The 19,354-nt window shown below is 37.1% G+C and overlaps 3 protein-coding genes across 3 annotated transcripts; 1 reads left to right on the forward strand and 2 right to left on the reverse strand.

Moving 5' to 3' along the window:
• Positions 1-271: 271 nt before the first annotated feature.
• Positions 272-4,448, reverse strand: LOC126798633 (putative ubiquitin-conjugating enzyme E2 38). The gene is made up of 7 exons (XM_050525645.1): positions 4,364-4,448; positions 4,176-4,251; positions 3,040-3,579; positions 2,823-2,886; positions 2,394-2,533; positions 2,010-2,321; positions 272-910 (listed from the first exon to the last, which is right to left on the reverse strand). The coding sequence occupies exons 1-7, from the start codon at positions 4,378-4,380 to the stop codon at positions 671-673; spliced, it is 1,389 nt and encodes a 462-aa protein (XP_050381602.1). The 5' UTR covers positions 4,381-4,448; the 3' UTR covers positions 272-670.
• Positions 4,449-10,026: 5,578 nt separating this feature from the next.
• On the forward strand, positions 10,027-15,798 carry LOC126798634 (mannan endo-1,4-beta-mannosidase 2-like). Its single transcript, XM_050525646.1, has 5 exons — positions 10,027-11,024; positions 11,570-11,767; positions 12,751-12,873; positions 13,381-13,592; positions 14,987-15,798. The coding sequence occupies exons 1-5, from the start codon at positions 10,626-10,628 to the stop codon at positions 15,366-15,368; spliced, it is 1,314 nt and encodes a 437-aa protein (XP_050381603.1). The 5' UTR covers positions 10,027-10,625; the 3' UTR covers positions 15,369-15,798.
• A 198-nt stretch (positions 15,799-15,996) lies between these two features.
• Positions 15,997-16,818, reverse strand: LOC126798639 (uncharacterized). Its single transcript, XM_050525650.1, has one exon. The coding sequence runs from the start codon at positions 16,771-16,773 to the stop codon at positions 16,159-16,161; it is 615 nt and encodes a 204-aa protein (XP_050381607.1). The 5' UTR covers positions 16,774-16,818; the 3' UTR covers positions 15,997-16,158.
• Between the last annotated feature and the right edge of the window lie 2,536 nt (positions 16,819-19,354).

The following is a 19,354-nucleotide window of genomic DNA, read 5'->3' on the forward strand; positions in this document are numbered from 1 at the left end:
CCGGGCATCTGAAACATGATAATTTGAAGGAAAAAAAAACAAGATAATTGGGAACTCCAGAACCGGAACACTGGTCATACCAATATACTCTTTTAAGGGGTAAAGCTTAGGAAATCTTGAAAAACTGAAAGCTTGAACGTTGGTTCCAAACTGCCAATGCCAACTGAATGACAACTCTAGATAAAACAATTCAATTCACCCCAACCTTTTAAACCTGTGGTTTGGTTGGTATTTTATATCGACACTCAACAGATGTTAGTTGGAGGATATGAAACATAACTACATAAGAAGACCGATTGCATCAGAGCTATACACATTACTAGTGCCTACCTGACTGTCCATCACCTAATGACATGATAGCTTACTTACAGCTCCTATCTGTACCAAGCAGAAATGTAGCCACATAAAATTGATAAAACCATGCAGCAACCAGCTAAGTCTAGCTGAAAATCATTTCTCCAAGTCATCCTACTATTATACATTGACAGGGAATAGCAAGTGAAATAGAAACGAAAGAAATCCAGCTACCCAATTTCGTAGTATCAGTTTACAGGAGACCACCAAAAATCAGGTCCTGGAAATTCAAATCCATTCCAGCATGCTAAAAGGCATCATTAACTCTCTTATTTACCGTCTCAATCCCATCAAGTCAGCTAGTCAAATGTGTGGTTCAGGCTGCACCTCGAAACTGCTCAGAGTCTGTTGACCCATTTCTAGTGAAATGTGTAGCAACTGTATTCATCATCTTAGCCACAGACAACTTAAAATTCATTGAGCCACTTTCAGCTCCGCTCTGCACTGCATCTCCAATAGCAGACCCTACCACCTTACCCTCAGAATATGCCTTACATGCTGCCAGAATATTATGAGCACGATTCCGGAAATGACCTGAGACGAAGTCCTCAAAATACTGCAAGCACAGACATTCTTCTTAATGGACAGGAAGAAGAAGAAGAAGAAGAAGAAGAAGCAGAAGAAGAACAGTAGTTGTACAATTATCAGTCCCAATGGCCATCTAAAAAACAAAAACTAGTTCTAACACCATGGTGAAATTCATGATATAAGGTAATGTCTCTTAGAGTAACTGAGTTATAGAATTATACTATACCCTGCCTTGATGAAATGATAATCATCGTTACTTGTACAAAAACCAACAACATCGCATCATTAGAACATTCCGTATCACAAATCAAATGATATTTGAAAAAGTGAGCTTTAATACAGGCAAAGCCACTTGTATAATAGGAGCTACTGAATTCTATAATGCAAGTAGCTTTTCCTGGAATCCACGTCTAACAGAAAACAACACTGAAAATATCTGAAAAGCATAAAGTTCATAACACGAATCGCTGCCGACCCGCTACAGCATTGTCCAGCATCCTGGAACCATAATATAAGCCCCAGATACAAGAAAATTCTAAACAGCTACAAATAAGTCTGACAGTCATCAGAGTTTCCTAAAGTTGTTGCTTAGACCAGACAAGGTTACATCAACCTAGAATTTCTTCTCAAGCAATCTACCATTTCACTTCCAAGAATTAGAACGCTGATGTTACAGAATACAGCCAAAGCTCGAATGTCCTCATGAAACCCTAGGCAAAGCCATCACAAATTGGCCAGACTGATTGATGCAAAGAGCGTTAATAGAGGGGCTGTTATCAGATATGTTTTAGGTCACTTTGTAAGTCCTAAATGGAAATAAAAGTAAAGTATCCCCAAAGGTCAAACCTATTAGAAATTGCATATCATAGAACAACACTTCTATACCTCCTAAATATATTAAATTTTATAATAGCATTCCTTTAAGATTTAAGAGGCAAAAGCTCAAATGAATATGATACCAGGGCTCCCATACTCGTTCAAGATTTTTTAAGGTTGTTGACCAATCTTGTATTGTAATTTTAGTTTCACAATATTTACAGGTATAAGAACTTACCAACCACATATTTAAGATCATCAAAACATATAGATCATGTTAAGTATACAAGAGACGGTTATCATAATCATACCTTAGGTGGCTTCCTTAATGTATACATCATTGTCTTAAGAGACATAAGGAAGACCTCTTCATTGTACTTCTTGGATTGCCTTTGCCCTTCGGCTCCAGTATATGATGTCTCATACCCAGGCTCATTGAAAAAGGGTTCTGCATTCAGAATAAGAGCTTGTATGGAGACCAAAACCTGTAGCATTGTTGATTCCCCAGGTATCCAATTTTCTCTCTGTTTACCGCTCCACGTGCCTAAAAGACTGAGACAAACTTTCCCACACTCATATAGATTTGGATTTAGCCGAAGACCACCAGAGTAGTAGTACACCATCTGAAGGAAAAATTACCAAATCAATTCGGTACACATAATGTAAAACTAGGTACACTGGCAGCGAATACTTACAGGTGGTGAATTAGGATAGTCGGTGGGGAAGAGACAATCAAAGACAAAAAGACCATCATGGTAAGGAGTGCCTGGAGGTCCTATAATCACTGCCCGCAGAAGCTCCATCCTTGCTTCATAAACCCGCACATATATAGTGTCTGAAAAAAGCAGTTTAAAATGAGATGACACAGGAGCACATAACTGAATCATTATACAGAATAAATAAACAGCTAAACATTAGTATAGCGTACTTGCAACAATATAATATGTCCATTTTTTTTCACTGTTGTCTACATTTTAGTTAAATAGTTAAAATAAAACCACACAGTTTTCACACCAAATCAAAAACAACATCGCACCAAATATTCTTATCAATCCTGGAAACATAGTAGCAGCATGGTGACCATTGCAGACAGTGATGCCATTATATACAGTAGTAGAATTCACCTGGCAAGTTATTCTCCAAACTCTTCCATTCTTCCTGAATTCGCTTTGCCCAATTCTTGGGTGGCTATGAGCAGTACATTAATTCATAGGTTAAAATCAAATCATGCCTGTGCTGGTGCTATGCTAGTGCAACTCTTTGTTGGTGATGCATTTGCATGTGTGCATGTATATGGGAGCAAAAATCAGTTCAAGAAGCACATTTCAATAATTAAAGTACCTGCTCATCAGAAAATCCCATGCAGCTATAGTGATGATCTGTGAAATCCTCCACAACATCAAATTGCTTGAATTGTTGATATTTTTGCTTGAGACTATCATCATTGCTGTCTTCTACATCCTTACTAGAACTTGACTCAGAAGGACCAGCTGCAGATATTGAACCAGCTGCAGATGGTAGACCAGTGACGGATAGTGCATCCGAAATATTTAATTTCTTAGTGGATGAGGTGTTTTCACTTGGAGAAGGATCCTTCAACCAGGGAAGTGAAGCTTCCACACCAGGAGGCAAATCCACATTGTCAAATTGAGATTCAAGAGTCGAATAAGCGTCATCAGACAGATAGACATCATCGTCATCAAAATCATATTCATCGTCATCGTCATCACAATCATCTTCCGTGTTCAGTACATCATCATCAAAACATGACGATTCATTGGAACTTTTGACAGCTTTTGAATTGATTGATCCTGAACTTTTGAGGGGTTCAAAACTATCTACCAATCCTGCTAAACTAGCAGAGCTCCCAGGATCACAGCCCTACAGAAAGCAGAAAAAAAATACAATGAGGGCAGCCACATGACAGAATAAGGAAAGAGAACCTTCAACCAAATTGCACTCATCTAGTTCAGGAAAACAGCTTTTAACTCATTCTTCCATCTCAGTTATCACAAGTACAATTTTTTTGCTTGACACCAAGGTTGACTTCATTACATACTATAGATCTCTGTCGCAAAATCAAGTACCATAAAAAACAAAAAGAATTTCTGTAGCTGAAATTGTGTCAACTTTATAATCTGTGTTGTAATAACGATGGTTACCAACAGGACTAGTGATAGCAAAGTGGCAACATGCTCAAAACATTGAACAACAAGCCCTGTAAAAGTGATTTTGTTGCGCCGTTTCCTAAGAATTGCAAAAGCGCTTGCATGTTCAAAACATTGAGAGCAGTAAATTCTTGATACCCAATACCAAACCCTAGAAGAATACCGAAAACTTCAAGTAGCAGATAGCAAACTAAAAGAATCAAAGTTGCAGAACAAATAACAAACCCTAAATGGCGAATCATCCATCAATGTATGCACAAATTCACAATTGAAAGCAATACCGAGAAACCCAGAAGATAAAGGGCAGACCTGAGTTTGCTTGAGTTTCTTGGAGATGGAAGCATGAAGGTCTTCTTCAGAAGCGGAACAGTCCATGTCGAAATCCCTAGAAATCAATTTTGATTATCAGAGCCAAGCAAACAGAGTCAGTTCTATTACTTTCGCCCAGGGAACAAGGGGAACCCTAAAAATCAAAATCGGGGCGATCAAAAACCTACCAAAGTCCTTGTTGCATGCGACAAAGGAGAGAGAGAAAATGGGGGGGGGAGTGGTAAAGTGAGAGTGACAACTAGTGAGAGGGTTCGCGCCTTAAAAGGATTATGTGTACCAATCTTGCCCTTTACCTTAAAAGGATTGATCGATGGAGACCTGTAAACCCGATATGCTTTAAACCCGGCCCCGTCAGTGGATGGAGAGATGGACTTTTAGAGTGAGAAACTCGGTCTGACCCATAAGCCCGGCCCGCCAAAACAGGCCCTGTAGAAGTCTACAATCTAGGACATTTACATATAATTATATGTATACATATAAGCTAATTAAAATAAGGTATGCATATAGTAAAACTTAACAAAACTTAGAGAACACTCCCTTTTCTTTTAGAGCAGAGCAGAGTCAAACCCTAGGATCCATTTTGAAGGGTGACGGCGGTAGACTCTCATCTTCGTTTGTTGCAGGTGACGTCCGACGTCACTCTCTTCTCAGAAGGGTCGTCGGTTGAGAGCTTGGGTTCTGATGCGAGGGTTCTAAAATTGTAACTTTTTACTCCAACTCAAATCTATGAAACAAGTTTGTGATTGATCAAAGGTGTAAAGGATCTTTGGTTTTTGGTGAAAACTCAAGATACTTTACACTTTACACCTCTCTACACAACTTGATATCTATGACCTAGGCCTAAGAAAATGTTAAAACTATGGAAATATGAAGATTTGATAGAGTTTTAGTATGGTAAAGGAGACTACACGAATTTGTGAAGAATGATAGTATTTTAAAGGCCTTTGGGTCACAAATGAAGAGTGGAGATGTAAGTGATGAATGACTAGATGTGGCGAACAAAGGTGGAAGCACAAATAGTGGATCTTGTTCTTGAAATGACCTCATTTATTTGTCTTCTTCTATTTTAAATTTGAATTTAAATTTAAATCCACAATTCATGATTCACCAATGCTCCATTGACTGTTGACTTAAGCCACCACCATTTCCGACAACCACTTTCTCATCACCGGAGTTTGACCAGCATTTTCCGACGTTGACTTTTGTCTTCTTGTGAAATCTTCACATTTGCTCTTTTGGCTTGAAACTTTCACCTGAATCCGGAATGTGCGCTAAATCCAATCCTTTTGATGTGTTTCTGATTATTTACTCATTTTCCTAGCATGAGAGAGGAAACGTAATAAGAAATAGATAAATATACAAAAAGATAAAACAAAATAATAAGAATAAGGCAAGCATTACTAGGTTAATATTGACATAACACACAACTTCATTAATCTCTCATGTTGCGAACCTGGATACCACCACCTTCACATATAACCCTACACCATGGATTGGTGCATTAGGTCGTAAACAAACAAACTCAATAAGAGTTTTAAGATCGTATGAGTAAACTTAATTATATAACACATGCTTATAATTTTTCAGACATAAACAATGACATCTAACTCTACGAATCACACTCAACAAATACAAGATAAAGATCAATGATTCCTGCAATAAAACATAGTTCAGGAAATCACAAAAGTATACCACCAAATGCAAGGAAAAAGACAAACCAACACCTTAACCCGAAATCAAGAACCCTCATTCAAAACCAAGAAAACAACTCACTCTTGTTTTCTTTTTCACATCAACAACCAAAAGAAAATATCATAAATAAATTCTCTTTTAACACACGCACTCATAAGCTTGAGCAAATAACCCTACTCGATTACCCCACATGCAGTGTGTCACAGGCCGACTTTGCAATGCACAAATAGGATCATGCGACACTTGCTAATCGATGAGTGAGTAGCAAGTTAGCCAAATGAGTACCTTGCAAGGGACAATGAAACCACACGATATTAATATAGTGCTAGCAACAAGCAAGAACACAATTTATATAGTTGTAAGGGACAATCTCATGAACAAATGAATAATCGAGTGGGCAATAAGAAATGATCACACGAGGCACAACTGATTGAATAATTTCTCTCTTTATTGATAGTAAGATGGTAAAGGAGGCAAAAGTACATGTGCTTACCTATACTAGTTTCGTAGTCCAACTGTCGCCGACTAGGAACCCCTCCCTATAATAGCATATTTTACAAAGCTAGATTTGGCTGGGGAAACATGAAACCTTCCCACCATGAACCTACTAAATAAAATAAATTACATGAATTATAAACTGCCAATAGCACGCAAGCAACCAGCCAATAAGCATGACTCATGACCTTGGACAAGGTTTCTTGCGGCCTTACAAGTGTTTGCCCCTAACACAGTGCTACAACAGACAGACTAGAGTATTAACTGATCGTAATCAACACTCGGCCAAAGGCTTGGTTCCCGATTTAATTATCACTGTCACAACAACGGTGACTGTCCGAAGATAAAAACAGTTTTAACACAACTCAATGTTAAAAACCACTTACAACATTTTAATCCAACCATGATAATATTGTATTCACCACAGTCACCATTGTGGTCGTCCGAAAACAAAAACATTTTCAATGCAACTCAACGTTAACAACCACCTACAACATATCAATCCAACCATGATACATTGTAAGTCCAGCCAAGCGACTCTCATCACAATAAAACATGAAAAACGTGTCAGTAAATAAATTTACCAGAATATACATTTTATTCTCTTCCAGTCCTTGATAGGAGCACAAAGTGTGACGTTCTTAATGTATATATGTCATATTTTTACTCATTGTAACCTCTTATTTAGTATGTTTTAGTTCATTTTGTTAGAATAAGTGTCTACGCAGTGTTTATATCGATTATGAGTGAATTGATGATGAAATTGTGCTAAATACTAGAAATCCTTATTGGCTATGATTCCTTACTTGACTATGATTCTACTTTCCTATTTTCATTCTTTTATATTTCTAACTTGTCGATTCTTTTCATGAAAGACAAATCTTATATGGACTAGGAGTAGAGGAGTCGTGATGTATTCCTAGATGAGCAAGGAAATCATGTCCGAGTTGTACAAAGAGAAGAGAGGTCGACCTAGCCATTTCCTATCCAGAAGGAAAGTTGTCGTGCAGCCCTTGTCTCCTATTTGGATTTGGTTTCCTATTAGGAGTTGGATTTCAAAACCATGTTGGAGATGGATTTCCAAGGTGTATATGAAGATATTTTTCATACATACAAATCAGAATTATCAACGAGAAGAAGATTTGCACTTAAAAGCCAAATCCATGCAAAAATCAGAAATATGTCACGATTCATAGTCCAACTTCGACGGACTCCCCTAGACAGCCAGATCGAATTAGAGGATGTGCCTTACATGGATGAAAATCTCTACGAGTCTATGTTCTGTAGAATTTGGAATCGCATCAATATCTTATTCCTACAGGGATATATGACTGAATCTTTACTCAGATGTCCAGTAGGCTCGACAGAATTATCTCAGCCCTTGATTTGCTTTTGATCCAAGGGCTGTGAGGGAAACTTGGGGTCTTGTTTATCATATATATAGAGGCACAAATTTGATTTAGAAATCATCAACAACCTTGTGCACAAGTATAGCCAAAGCTATACCCAAACACATTCATTCACCAAGAACTATTCACCATATTTTCTGTCCAAAACTTGGGAGCCTAGGATACTATACCCTTGAAGATTTCGTGCTACCTTTGTAAGGAACCTTAGGTGGAGAATAATAAAGTGTAACTCTATGATTTTCATATTTAGTTTTCGGGTTTTTATGTTCTTGTTTTTGGATGATATTTGTTTAGGTTTTGTTAAAGTTATTTTGATTCTTGTCTATAAGATATTTGTAACTTTCGAATGACATGTTGAATTAAGGTGTTCGATTTTTATTCAATGATTTTAGGTTTTATGCCGTGAGTTTCTGTTTATTTATTTAAAGGATTTTCGGTGTGTTCTTACTGATGTGTGTGATTGATACTCGGAAGTTGACATTGCATGTGTAATAATCTAAAGTTATGTGACTGAGGTTGCATGATGGGTTAGTATGTTAGATTTCGAATGAGGCTGGGGCTGAGTTCAAATGTGTTAAAGTGTCATTGACTTAGGAACCTTAGGAGGAACTTAACTGCATAACCGATTCTAGGATGTATAATGATCCATACAACATGAACTTAATTGAGAATATATTTCGTTTTCTTTGTTCTTATGTTGTTTGTTTGATGATTTCTTATGTGTTGGTTGGTTGATCACATGTAAATATTAACTTAAGTTTATTTTCTATTTTTATACTTACAATCTGAATCTATATCAAACCCTTTTATATCTTTGTGAATTTGTTGTTAACAGTGAACCGAACCGAACCGAAGTTCAATTTCAATTTGGTTTACGGTTTGACTCCAAAACCGAACCGTTTAAACCGAATGCCACCCCTACTCTCCAATCCCAAAACAAGTTTTTCTACATGACTAATTTCAATATCAAGTAAGCAACTACTATCAGTTTCCCATAACCTTATATATCAATCCTTAACCCATGACTAATTTCGGGCTCTATGGTCACTGTCATCATAAGATCCGGTGATCAGCTTGCCCACAACAGCAACACCATCCCATCACCAAGGTTGCGCTCGACCCAACAACTTGGAACACCATCACTCTATATCACAAACTCTGATGAAATCACAATCCGAGAACCCAGCTCACAAACGCCTCTGAAAGCTCATCATCGTATTCAGTTACGCGCTACTTGAAAACCATATAGGGTGAAAGCGGCGCTACATCGAACATTAGAAGTTCATTAAAATAATTTGGTTGGGAGTTTTTAGAAGCATAACTGCATGGACAATGGTGTTAGAATTTATTATTCAATTCATGAAAAGTTTATTGACTTATAATGTAATATCATGAATACGAAATACAAAGAGAGAAGACGATAAAAAATACCATTCCGAATTATTTCAGTCCTATCCCAATCTCTATCTCCTCTCCTAGTATTATGAAATTTCATCGATTACCCGAGTACTTCTTCATTAGTTTATGCAAGTAAACATGTCTCGTGTGGTTTTAAAAGTCTCACAAAGTTAAATTTGATGGATATGTTGCTAACATACAATTGATATAGGTAAATTATTAAAGACTATGCGGTGAAACTTGTTCATACTGGGGTCAAAAGATCAAGTTTCCGCCCCTCAATTTCAATCAACGTCATAAATTACTAATTGCTTTTCGCAAAAATTAAAACAAAAACCTAAAAGTCAATTCCATGCACATTGTAGTAATATATTTTGAAGTAAATCCTGATGACTAGAATATCATACTTTACTTCAATTAGCTCACTTAAATTTCAATTTATTAATTTTTCTATGTTTTACGTGAATCCAACTTTATAGTGAATATTGTCGTCACCAAAGGTAGGCAACTTTTCAACAATGGTTTATCAATTATCAATTTAGCTTGCCAAGATCTTCAAGCACTTAGAAAAGGGGGAAATGAAAGCACATAAATTCAACTTGCATATGTGTCGGTTTGTACTGGGACTTGGGTCTTTGCAATTTTCTTTGTTAATAAAAAGAAGAAAAGGGGAAACTGAACGGAAGAAGTTAAACAGAGAGAACAGGGAAGAAAAAAAACAGAGCGCATAAAGAAAGCACCTGCCCGTGAAGAATGCCAAAACGCCTCTTTGGCCGTGGTGTATCATAGGATACACTTTACTCTTCTTCTTCTTCATCTTCTTCTCTCTCTCTCTCTCTCTCTCTCTCTGACCTTGAAGTCAAGTTATTGCGGAATTTAAGCTGAGATTTGCATTTACTTGAATTTGATAGAATTACCATTCTAATGGTATCATTCAGTAGGTGAGCTTCAGGCATTGATGATAGGATATATCCACACACACATGGCCCATGGCTGGTGTTCAGTCCAATATTAAATCCAAGAAGCAGGTGCTCAGATCTAAACAACCGGCAGCTGATACCAATATTCTACCACACGCCCACCGCCTCCCATCTCTCTCATTGCTCTCTCTTCCTCTCTTTCTTTGACTCTTGCTTTCTAGACTGAACCATTTCTTATTCCTTACTTGCCCTCGTACCTTCCACATTTCTCGCATAGACTTTCTTCCTCGCTTCACTCATTTACAAACTCCCATTTTCTTATTCCTTCCTCATTTTGAGGGTTTCGGTGCTATTTTGATCCGGGTCCGGGTCGGTCTTGAGCTTTTCTCACGATTGTTCGAGTTTGAGGCATCCTTAGGATCTGAGTGTTGTTAAGATTGGGTTCTGAGCTAACTACCTTAATCTTATCTGGGTTGTCTTTAATTTCTTCCAATCTCGGCTAGTTTTGGGATTTTATGATTCTGCGGGCCTCTAGGTCATATAAAAGGAAAATGGTCGGAGCAGGAAATGGTCTGTTCTACCCCATTGTTGGATTTGCTTCATGTTTGGCTCTCATCTACTTGTCCTTTGGTGACTTGAGGAGCAATTTTCATGAGAAACAACATCCGTTGGCTTTTGTTCAGAGGAATGGGACTCAGTTCACCTTGGAGGGTAAACCATTTTACATCAATGGATGGAATTCTTATTGGCTTATGTATCATGGTGTGGATGAGTATACCAGACCCAGAGTCCAAGAAATTCTGCAGGCTGGTGCAAAAATGGGTCTTACACTCTGCCGAACTTGGGCTTTTAATGATGGTGACTACAATGCTCTCCAGGTTTCCCCTGGTCAGTTTGATGAGCGAGTTTTCAAGGTAATTTTAATGCATATCAGTTTCATTTATTTTCGCATTCATTAGCTTGTCTTGTTATATGGGAACCATTTACAAATCATTCCATTGAACTAAAATCTTGATACATTTCTATGTCATTCTGTGGTTGCCTCCTAACTTTTATCTTTTGTACTTGTTTGGCTGCCCGATTTACTGGGTTCAGTGAGTAGAGGTCTTGTTTTCACATATGTTTGACATAAATCCTATATCACCCAAGTTTGCAAGTGAGTATCAAAATCATGGATCCATCTAAAAAGGTAAGTTATTATGTGGACAATGTGGTTCCTTGTTGATGGAGGCTATATAAAGTCAGAGCAACACAAAACACAGTGTAGAAGCAAGAAACAAAATATAAACTACATGTATCTAGCAATTTAGGGAAGTTGAAACAATTATCAATTTATTTAGCAGGAAAAACTAGCCTAGGAAAATTAGTTTACTATAACTTAATTTTTTTGTATTCCTATTGTGCTTAGCATGACTTATCCATTTGCATTCTGCATCATAACCAATTGGTTGGGTGGCAGGCTCTGGATCATGTTATCGTAGAAGCAAGACAACAGGGCATCAGGTTGCTGCTTTGCTTAGTTAATAACTTGGAAAATTATGGTGGGAAGTCTCAGTATGTAAGGTGGGCCTGGCAAGAAGGTGTTGGTTTGAGTGCATCCAATGATTCATTTTTCTTTGACCCTTCCATTCGCAATTATTTCAAGAGTTACATCAAGGTACTTTTTCTTGTTTAAGTTTTTGTTTTCCTTTTCTTTTTTTGTCAGATAAAGAAAAGATGATGCATCATGTTGTTATGCCATTTTGAGACCTCATGAGTCTTAATATCATTGTCGAAGGACTGAAATCTACCCGTATAAATTTTCTATAGGGCTCTTTTAAATAAAAAAGCTATGTAAGGAAAAAAGAAAACATCTGTGTTTTATTAGTTTCAACTTTGGAGTGTCATAAGTAAAGTGACGATGAAGGTTGGTAGGAACAGACTTTTGTAGCTAAGACAAGTTTCTACTAGGATATGATTACTGTATGTTTGGGGACAGATCATAATCTAAAATAGGTATCGGCTAAAGGGATAATTACTTGTGAATTAAACTATTGAATCTTATCGTTCAAAGGCCGTGTCTTGTGTACTTGAGTATTGGTTGATTTCAAAGCTTTCTGTTCCACTATTCTAGACTCAAAGGCTGCAGTGGTCTAAGGTCATATGATTTTGGCCTACGTTTTTATTTCTTTTAGGTTTGTCCTGGTTTGACAATCTTTTTTGTTCATTTATTCCTGTTAATATTTGCTGTTCCCGTCTTATATACAAATTTGATTAATAGCTTGCAAATTTATGAATCTTACCCTAAGCAGTTGATGGATGACCCTTATGTCTTTGCTTCCTGTAGTACGTAATTTTGATGGCTGAATGTCCTTCTAAAGTCTGGGTATTAGCCTTGTTTTTTTTTTTTTGGTTAGGAATAACCTTTGGTTATCGGCTTATGGCAATGGATTTCTAGAGGTTGGATGTTATGAGAGAAATCTTTTCGTTTGTTAGCATCCTGATAGGTCATTAGTTACTTTTAGTTGATACTTTTGTAAAATAACATGCATACCAAGAATAGTTTGACAATTGACAATTGATGCGATCTTGCTTAATGATTTGACCAATTTTTTGCCTGACTTTGTTCCAATTCTAATTTGTGTTCTTTTTGTTCTCCAGACTATCCTAACCAGGAAGAATACTCTCAATGGAGTTGAATATAGAGATGATCCCACCATTTTTGGGTGGGAGTTAATAAATGAACCCCGTTGCAGCTCTGATGCCTCCGGCGATACTCTCCAAGTATGTTCCCAACTCTTGACCCGATTGCTTTTTTCTAATCATAATTTAAGATTTATCGTAATTTATTAATACTACATTCAATTTGGTAAGTGACCTTTCAAAGTTGATGATATCCACTCTCCCTTCTGTGTTTACAAGCACCTCTCCCTTTTTTTAGTTAATTATAACACGAAAAAGAGTGTGAGAAGTATTTTTAGAGGAAATAGTATTGTGGATATCATCCGTCCCTTTAACTTTTTGTATCATGCTTCTTTTTTCTTATTTTACTTAAGCTTCTGTTGATTGTTTGGCTGAGCTGGAAGCGTGCCTAGTTTATATTATGTGTGAAAGACCCCTTTTGTTCTGCATATTACGTAGCCCACTTCCACTACAGTTCAGTCGGAAGTTTTTTTTTTTTAGTTTGGTATTACATACCAGGCACAATTTCCTTTGACTTGCCTTCTCTAGTTCTCTTCATTTTTTAGAATCCACAAGGAGCTTCTATAATTTTGTTGCATACTGTTACAGGCTTGGATAGAAGAAATGTCAGCATTTGTGAAATTAATTGACAAGAAACATTTACTGACTGTGGGCCTGGAAGGATTCTATGGTCCTAAGGACCCCAAAGCCTTAACTGTGAATCCTGAAATGTGGGCATCCCGTCTTGGATCAGATTTCATTCGCAACTCCAAGATCCCCAACATTGATTTTGCTTCTGTTCATATCTACCCTGACCATTGGTAAGTGTTCTCAGTCATTTTACAAAGTTACTTTACACAACTGTCTTAAGTTAATATGAGTGAAGTCAAAGCTTTTAATAATTCTTTGAGTATGTTGCTTTGGTTATATTATAAAATGTGTATAATTAGATTGTCTAGCTTGAAGCATCCACAATGCACTTCTCCTTTTGTTCTAACTGAACTGTCTTAATAATCAAATCAAACAACACAATTTCTTCAGATAATCCACAGAAAAATTGCTTTTAGTTAGCAAGTTGTAATTAAGGTTTAGTTAGAGGAAATACTGTAGACTCATCATCTTGCTGCTGTTATGATTGGTTAGCGGACACACAATGTTTAGGCTTCTTACAAGCAACTTGAGAGATTGTCAGTAGTTAAATAAAGTTGACTGAGACTAGTGAAATTTTTTGAAGAGTAGCAAGCAGAAAATGCCTCATCAAGATTAATTAAGCAGTTCGCCCTTTGGATAAAGTCGTACAGAGGATCGCAACAGTGGATTCAATTCTCTGTGCTAAGGCCGTGAGAGCAATATTTTCCATAGAAATATATTAAGATTTAACTTGATTTATGTGCTACTTCATCATTGGTAATTAGTTTAGCGAGTGAGATGCATGTTTGTGCTCAGGTTGTGTGTGCGTCTAGTATTCACAAATAAGCAGAATATAAATGGTACCTTGGTTTGAGATGTTAAATGATCGATATGCAATCTTGATATAGTATCTCTCTCTCAACAAACGTCCATTGGTTTCAAACAGTTATTATGGATTTTGTGCTCACTAATGAATCTGTTACGAGTTATTACTGTATATGCAGAGTGATTATGTTATTTATCTAAGACGGTTCTCTCAGTTATTAGATTTGTCGTTAAATATATTCAATTACACGACATCTACATCATATTAGATCTGCTTAGCAATTCCAAAGTAGGAACTGAAATATGGATTTAGAGAGACTATTTTAACATATGTAATTAAAAAAGTAAAATAATTAAACATATTTAATTCTTGTCTGTTTGGCGGAATTTCCAATATGTACTATATGTATGGTATGGTTACAGAAAGTACTGAGCCATACTGTAGTAGCAAATTTTCCGTTAAAGGAATTGTCATGTGTGTATGTATGTTATGTGTATGCGTGCATATATGTTTTACATAACTATCTGTAGGATTTCTGTATTTGTGTTGCTTCAGCTTGTTTGATTCTCAAAAAGAAAGTGTTACTCAAACTTGTATGAAGTAAATAGCTATTGCTCTTCTATTCTTTTTCAGTATATCTGATCATTTTGGGGCTACACCCACATGCGCTGTACCTGAAGTCTTGCATAATTGTTGGAACATATCTGTCTTGCATTTTTTAATCATTGTATATTTAACCAATTTTCACCATATCGGTAGGTTTCATGATCTAGAAGTGGAGGACCACCTGAAATTTGTCAGCAAGTGGATGCATTCTCACATTGAAGATAGTGAAAAACAACTTAATAAACCAGTCATGTTCACTGAATTTGGCTTGGCAGACCAGCTTGATAGATTTTACCAAACTATTTACGATATCATTTACAAATCTGCAAAGAAACACAAGGCTGGGGCAGGTGCCTTAGCGTGGCAGTTTATTGTTGGAGGAATGGAAAAGTTCAATGATGAATTTGGGATTATTCCAAGGGAAAGGCCATCTACCTATAAGCTGATAATAGACCATGCATGTAGGTTGGCTAGAATCCAAGGTCCAGTTTTAGAACAGCGAAATTTGAAGGAGTTGTGCTTCCGTAAATACTGAATGCTTATTTTGAGCAGAAAGCCTCATTCCTTTGAGGGGGAGGTGGAGGGGGGTAAAGTATGATCTATGTTGTGGTTTGCGGTGTTTAAAGGAGGGAAGCGGATCAGGATACAGGTTATATAGTTTCTTCTCAGATGAATTAGATCAATTACAAAGTCAGAAAGAAAAGCTACAGATTACCATCCAGGAAAGGTTGCTACACTCCATATACTTTGCTTGTAAGCCATACTGTCTGCAGTCTTGGCACTATGTTTTGTGGCAGGCCAATGAGTTGGTACTTGATACTATGTTTGTTGGGTGGGACACTGATAGGACTGGTAGCTCACTTATAGTTAGCAGCAGCACTAGCTCTTTTGTAATGATTACTACTACAAATGTTTTGATGTTAATATTATTTATACAATGCTACTCGTTGGGATTTCACTTCCTTCATACAGTCAATGTGGAACATGTATGCATCCTTTCTGTATCACAATGCACTTGGCTGCACTTTCATTGAAGTCTAGTCAAATCAATCTGGGAATGTCTGAACCATTCAGAATAATTTGATGAACAATGTTAGGCGTCAGTGATTGTTACTATTGTTTAGGAACTTATGATAACTTGAATGATTGTTTGGAGAACAATGTTACCCACAAGCACTTATAAATTAGATGACAGCATTAACCAAGCTAAAAATGTATACAAAAGCCCTCAATGTCTTTTCTCAGATCTGGAGAAGCAACAAGCACGAGATAAACTGAAAACGCAGATCTAAATCCTAGCTCATAAATTACATCAAATTAAGGCCTCAGGTACGTTTAGCCAATCTGGGCGAAGTCCTGTGTCCCTTGACTTTCCGCTTCTTCTGCTTCTTGCCCTTCAAACTCAACTTACTTACATTCTTGACCACCTGCATCACAGCCTCAATCTGATCGACCACTTCCAATTTCCGGCTCCGAGTCCTCGAAGCCACCGCCTCCTCCTCCTCCGCAGCCACCCTGTCAAACTCAACCGCCAGCTTCTTCACAAGCCTCTTCCCTCTCACTTCCTCCAGATCCTCCTCATCATCTTCGCCTTCATCAAGCAGGGCCAGGAATCTCCGGCGCTTGTTCGCAACCGGAGCCGGAGGAGGCGAATCGGAAGAAGCCCTCTTGCTGATATGCTTCTTGTCCTCGGTCTTCTGCCGCTCGGCGCGGAGCTTGCCGACGTTGCCTTCGATCCGGCCTTGGAGACGGAGGCGCTTGAAGCTGAGGCCGCCCATGGACCAGTGGGCCTCGTTGGCCCAGGTGAGAAGTGGATCTAGGACGGGTAGGGGCGGGTCGACCCGCTCGTCATTGAACTTGACATCGGCGTAGAACCGAGGGCGTGGGAGGCTGCTGCCGTAGAACTTGGCTGGAGTGGAGAGTTTGAGCTTGAGAACCATGGCTATCAGAAAAGGGTGTTGATGATTAGTGGGTGGGTGAGGGGTAAACAAGGTGCGGGGGTCGTGTTTATTATAAACAAGGTGTGGAGGCGGGGACTTGCGGGCGGGAAATTTTCGTTTGCCGCCATCATTTGCCGCTACAAACATTTCGTTTTAGTTTGTTTGTTTCCCTTATCAAAACTTCAAAAACAAAAGGAATTACACAGTAGCACCCGATTCAAATTACAAACACAGACACAACTTATTTTTGGTATACTAGTGGCAGTCTCTCACTTTATACATGGAAGGTTGTGAGGTTGACTCATATTCAATTTGTTTTAATATTTGAATTTTTTATTTAAAAAAAATACAAACATTAACAACTCACTTGTTTAATTTAAAAAAGACCCACACCTAAAATTTCTAAAATTGATTAAATAATTGAGACAAAAATGTCTACAATAATCATTGTTTTCGTGTAAATTATCACTGTCTATCATGGCAACCATATCTGGTCTGCTCTCGAAAAGCATCTCTTCATGCTGCTACCATGGCCGGCACCAAACCCAACAGCTTTGGCCACTTTTCATTCTTGCAAACTTTCTCTGGTTTCTAAACCAATGAAGATGACAAAAACCTTCCTCACTTCATTTGTTTTTCCAAGCCACCTCCTAGATCTGGTATTGATTTGATATCAGACAGGTTTTGGGATGTTGTTTTCACAAGATGGCCACTCATGGTAGAGGGGGAGTGGGTTGCTCATGGAAAAATTGGATGAAAACTAAAGCAGCATTAATTAAGTTATGCAAACACATTTAATCAACTAGAACTTAAAAATTAGAATCAGAAACATACCTACAACATTGACATAGATAGCCATCAGTTGAATCTTGATCTTATGCTCTCTAATACGTTCACAAACCTCAATGAGATAGGTAGTTGTCTTATTGTTGTAACGAGAGGCATGGACCACTGCTCATGTTTATATAGTGATTCAATTACTCTCTTGCCCATAAAAGAGTCCTAATTGAATCCTAAATAGTTTCCGTATTGAACATGAGAATCATATCAGATATCTAAATGAATTCTTAGTGAATATCTTGTTTATATGATTATAAAATATTGTTAAATATACATTCCTCATTCAACTCAAATTGCTTAGATATTATTTGATCAATTACTTAATCCTCAAGTCAGGTAATTTGTGTATTAAGTCCAAATAAATCTTATAATCTCTCACCGGACTTTACACTAATTACAATTGTGTAATTGAACAAGATAAAACTAAGTAAAAGCTGAAGGCATGCATGAGCTGAATTCTATGCATAAATCCATAACAAACAACTCAATCATTATGTGATTGTAAAATGCAGAACCTAAAATCAGTACAGAAACACCAGTAATTGCTTATTAAAGATCACTGCAAGAACTATCACAAAATACAAGAGTTCTATATATGATCTAAAGTAGAGCTAATGACACCTTACATATAATTTTCTGCAATGTCAAAAATACTATGTGTCCTCCAAATGGTTTTAACAAAAACTCCAAAATCACAAGTATCAGTAACACCAGTGGATATGAATATTAACTGTAAAGGCAAAACATGTACAGAACAAAATACTACATACAATTCGTAACAACTTGATAGAATAAAATTGAAAATAAAGTTATGTAATTTCGAAAATGTAATGTAAAGAGACTGGAAGAACATAATGGAATTCCTCAATTTTATAAAACCAAATCAAGTTTACATCACGGAATCAAAGATAACAATCCAAAAATACATGAATAAAGACTTAAACATTGAAAACTCTCTTAGCTACATTTTGAATGTTCCCACTAAACTCCATAACCTAAGTTTTCTAAAACTCAAGATTTGAACAATGTCTCTTGAACACTCCAACTGCTAATGGTTTGGTGAAAGGATCTGCAAGTGGATCTTCAGTGTCAATGTTCAACACTGCAAGCTCATTTTTCTTAACTAACTTTCTCATGTCATAATACTTAAAATCAATGTGCTTAGAGTTAGTTGATCTTTTACTATTCTTGCATAAGAACACAACTGCTTCATTATCACAGTACACAGTTAGTTTCTTCAAGATCAAGCTATCCAAAATCCAAGTTTCAATGAGAAAATTCTTGATCCATAACCCTTCACAAACTCCTTCATAGACTGCCACAACTTCAGCTTGCATAGTAGAAGTGGTGATAATGGACTGTTTCATTATTTTCCAAGCAACTGCTCCACCAGCCATTAAGAAAACATAACCACAAGTATAATATTTTGAATTTGGAAAACTCCCAACAAAGTCAGATTCAATATAGCCTACTACATCTACATTTGTCACTTTTTTTTGTAAACAAGCATGTGATTTTTAGTTCTTTGAAGGTATCATGTTCTTGTAAAAACATGGCGAATGGTCCTTTGTGTTGACCAGTTTCAGTATACCTGCCATAAAATTCTCCTCCCCTATCTGACCTCACAGTTTTAATCTTTATACTAAGTTGACGTTCAACTTCAGCTTTATAATTCTTAAATGCTTATATATACTGTGATTTTTCAGACAGTAACTCAATGTGACAGAAACATGAAAAATCA

Source organism: Argentina anserina, chromosome 6 (assembly GCF_933775445.1).
Source record: "Argentina anserina chromosome 6, drPotAnse1.1, whole genome shotgun sequence".
In the NCBI taxonomy this organism is placed as follows: Eukaryota; Viridiplantae; Streptophyta; class Magnoliopsida; order Rosales; family Rosaceae; genus Argentina; species Argentina anserina.

Excerpts from the sequence above, each read along its gene's own strand:
- LOC126798633 (XM_050525645.1), bottom strand. Across the intron at positions 2,322-2,393 it reads ACTATCCTAATTCACCACCT|ATGGTGTACTACTACTCTGG; the intron begins GTAAGTATTCGC and ends TTTTTCCTTCAG. Across the intron at positions 911-2,009 it reads CATTAAGGAAGCCACCTAAG|TATTTTGAGGACTTCGTCTC; the intron begins GTATGATTATGA and ends CTGTGCTTGCAG.
- LOC126798634 (XM_050525646.1), top strand. The coding sequence starts at position 10,626 with ATGATTCTGCGGGCCTCTAGGTCATATAAAAGGAAAATGGTCGGAGCA. Across the intron at positions 11,025-11,569 it reads TTGATGAGCGAGTTTTCAAG|GCTCTGGATCATGTTATCGT; the intron begins GTAATTTTAATG and ends GTTGGGTGGCAG. Across the intron at positions 13,593-14,986 it reads CATATCTACCCTGACCATTG|GTTTCATGATCTAGAAGTGG; the intron begins GTAAGTGTTCTC and ends CCATATCGGTAG.
- LOC126798639 (XM_050525650.1), bottom strand. The coding sequence starts at position 16,773 with ATGGTTCTCAAGCTCAAACTCTCCACTCCAGCCAAGTTCTACGGCAGC.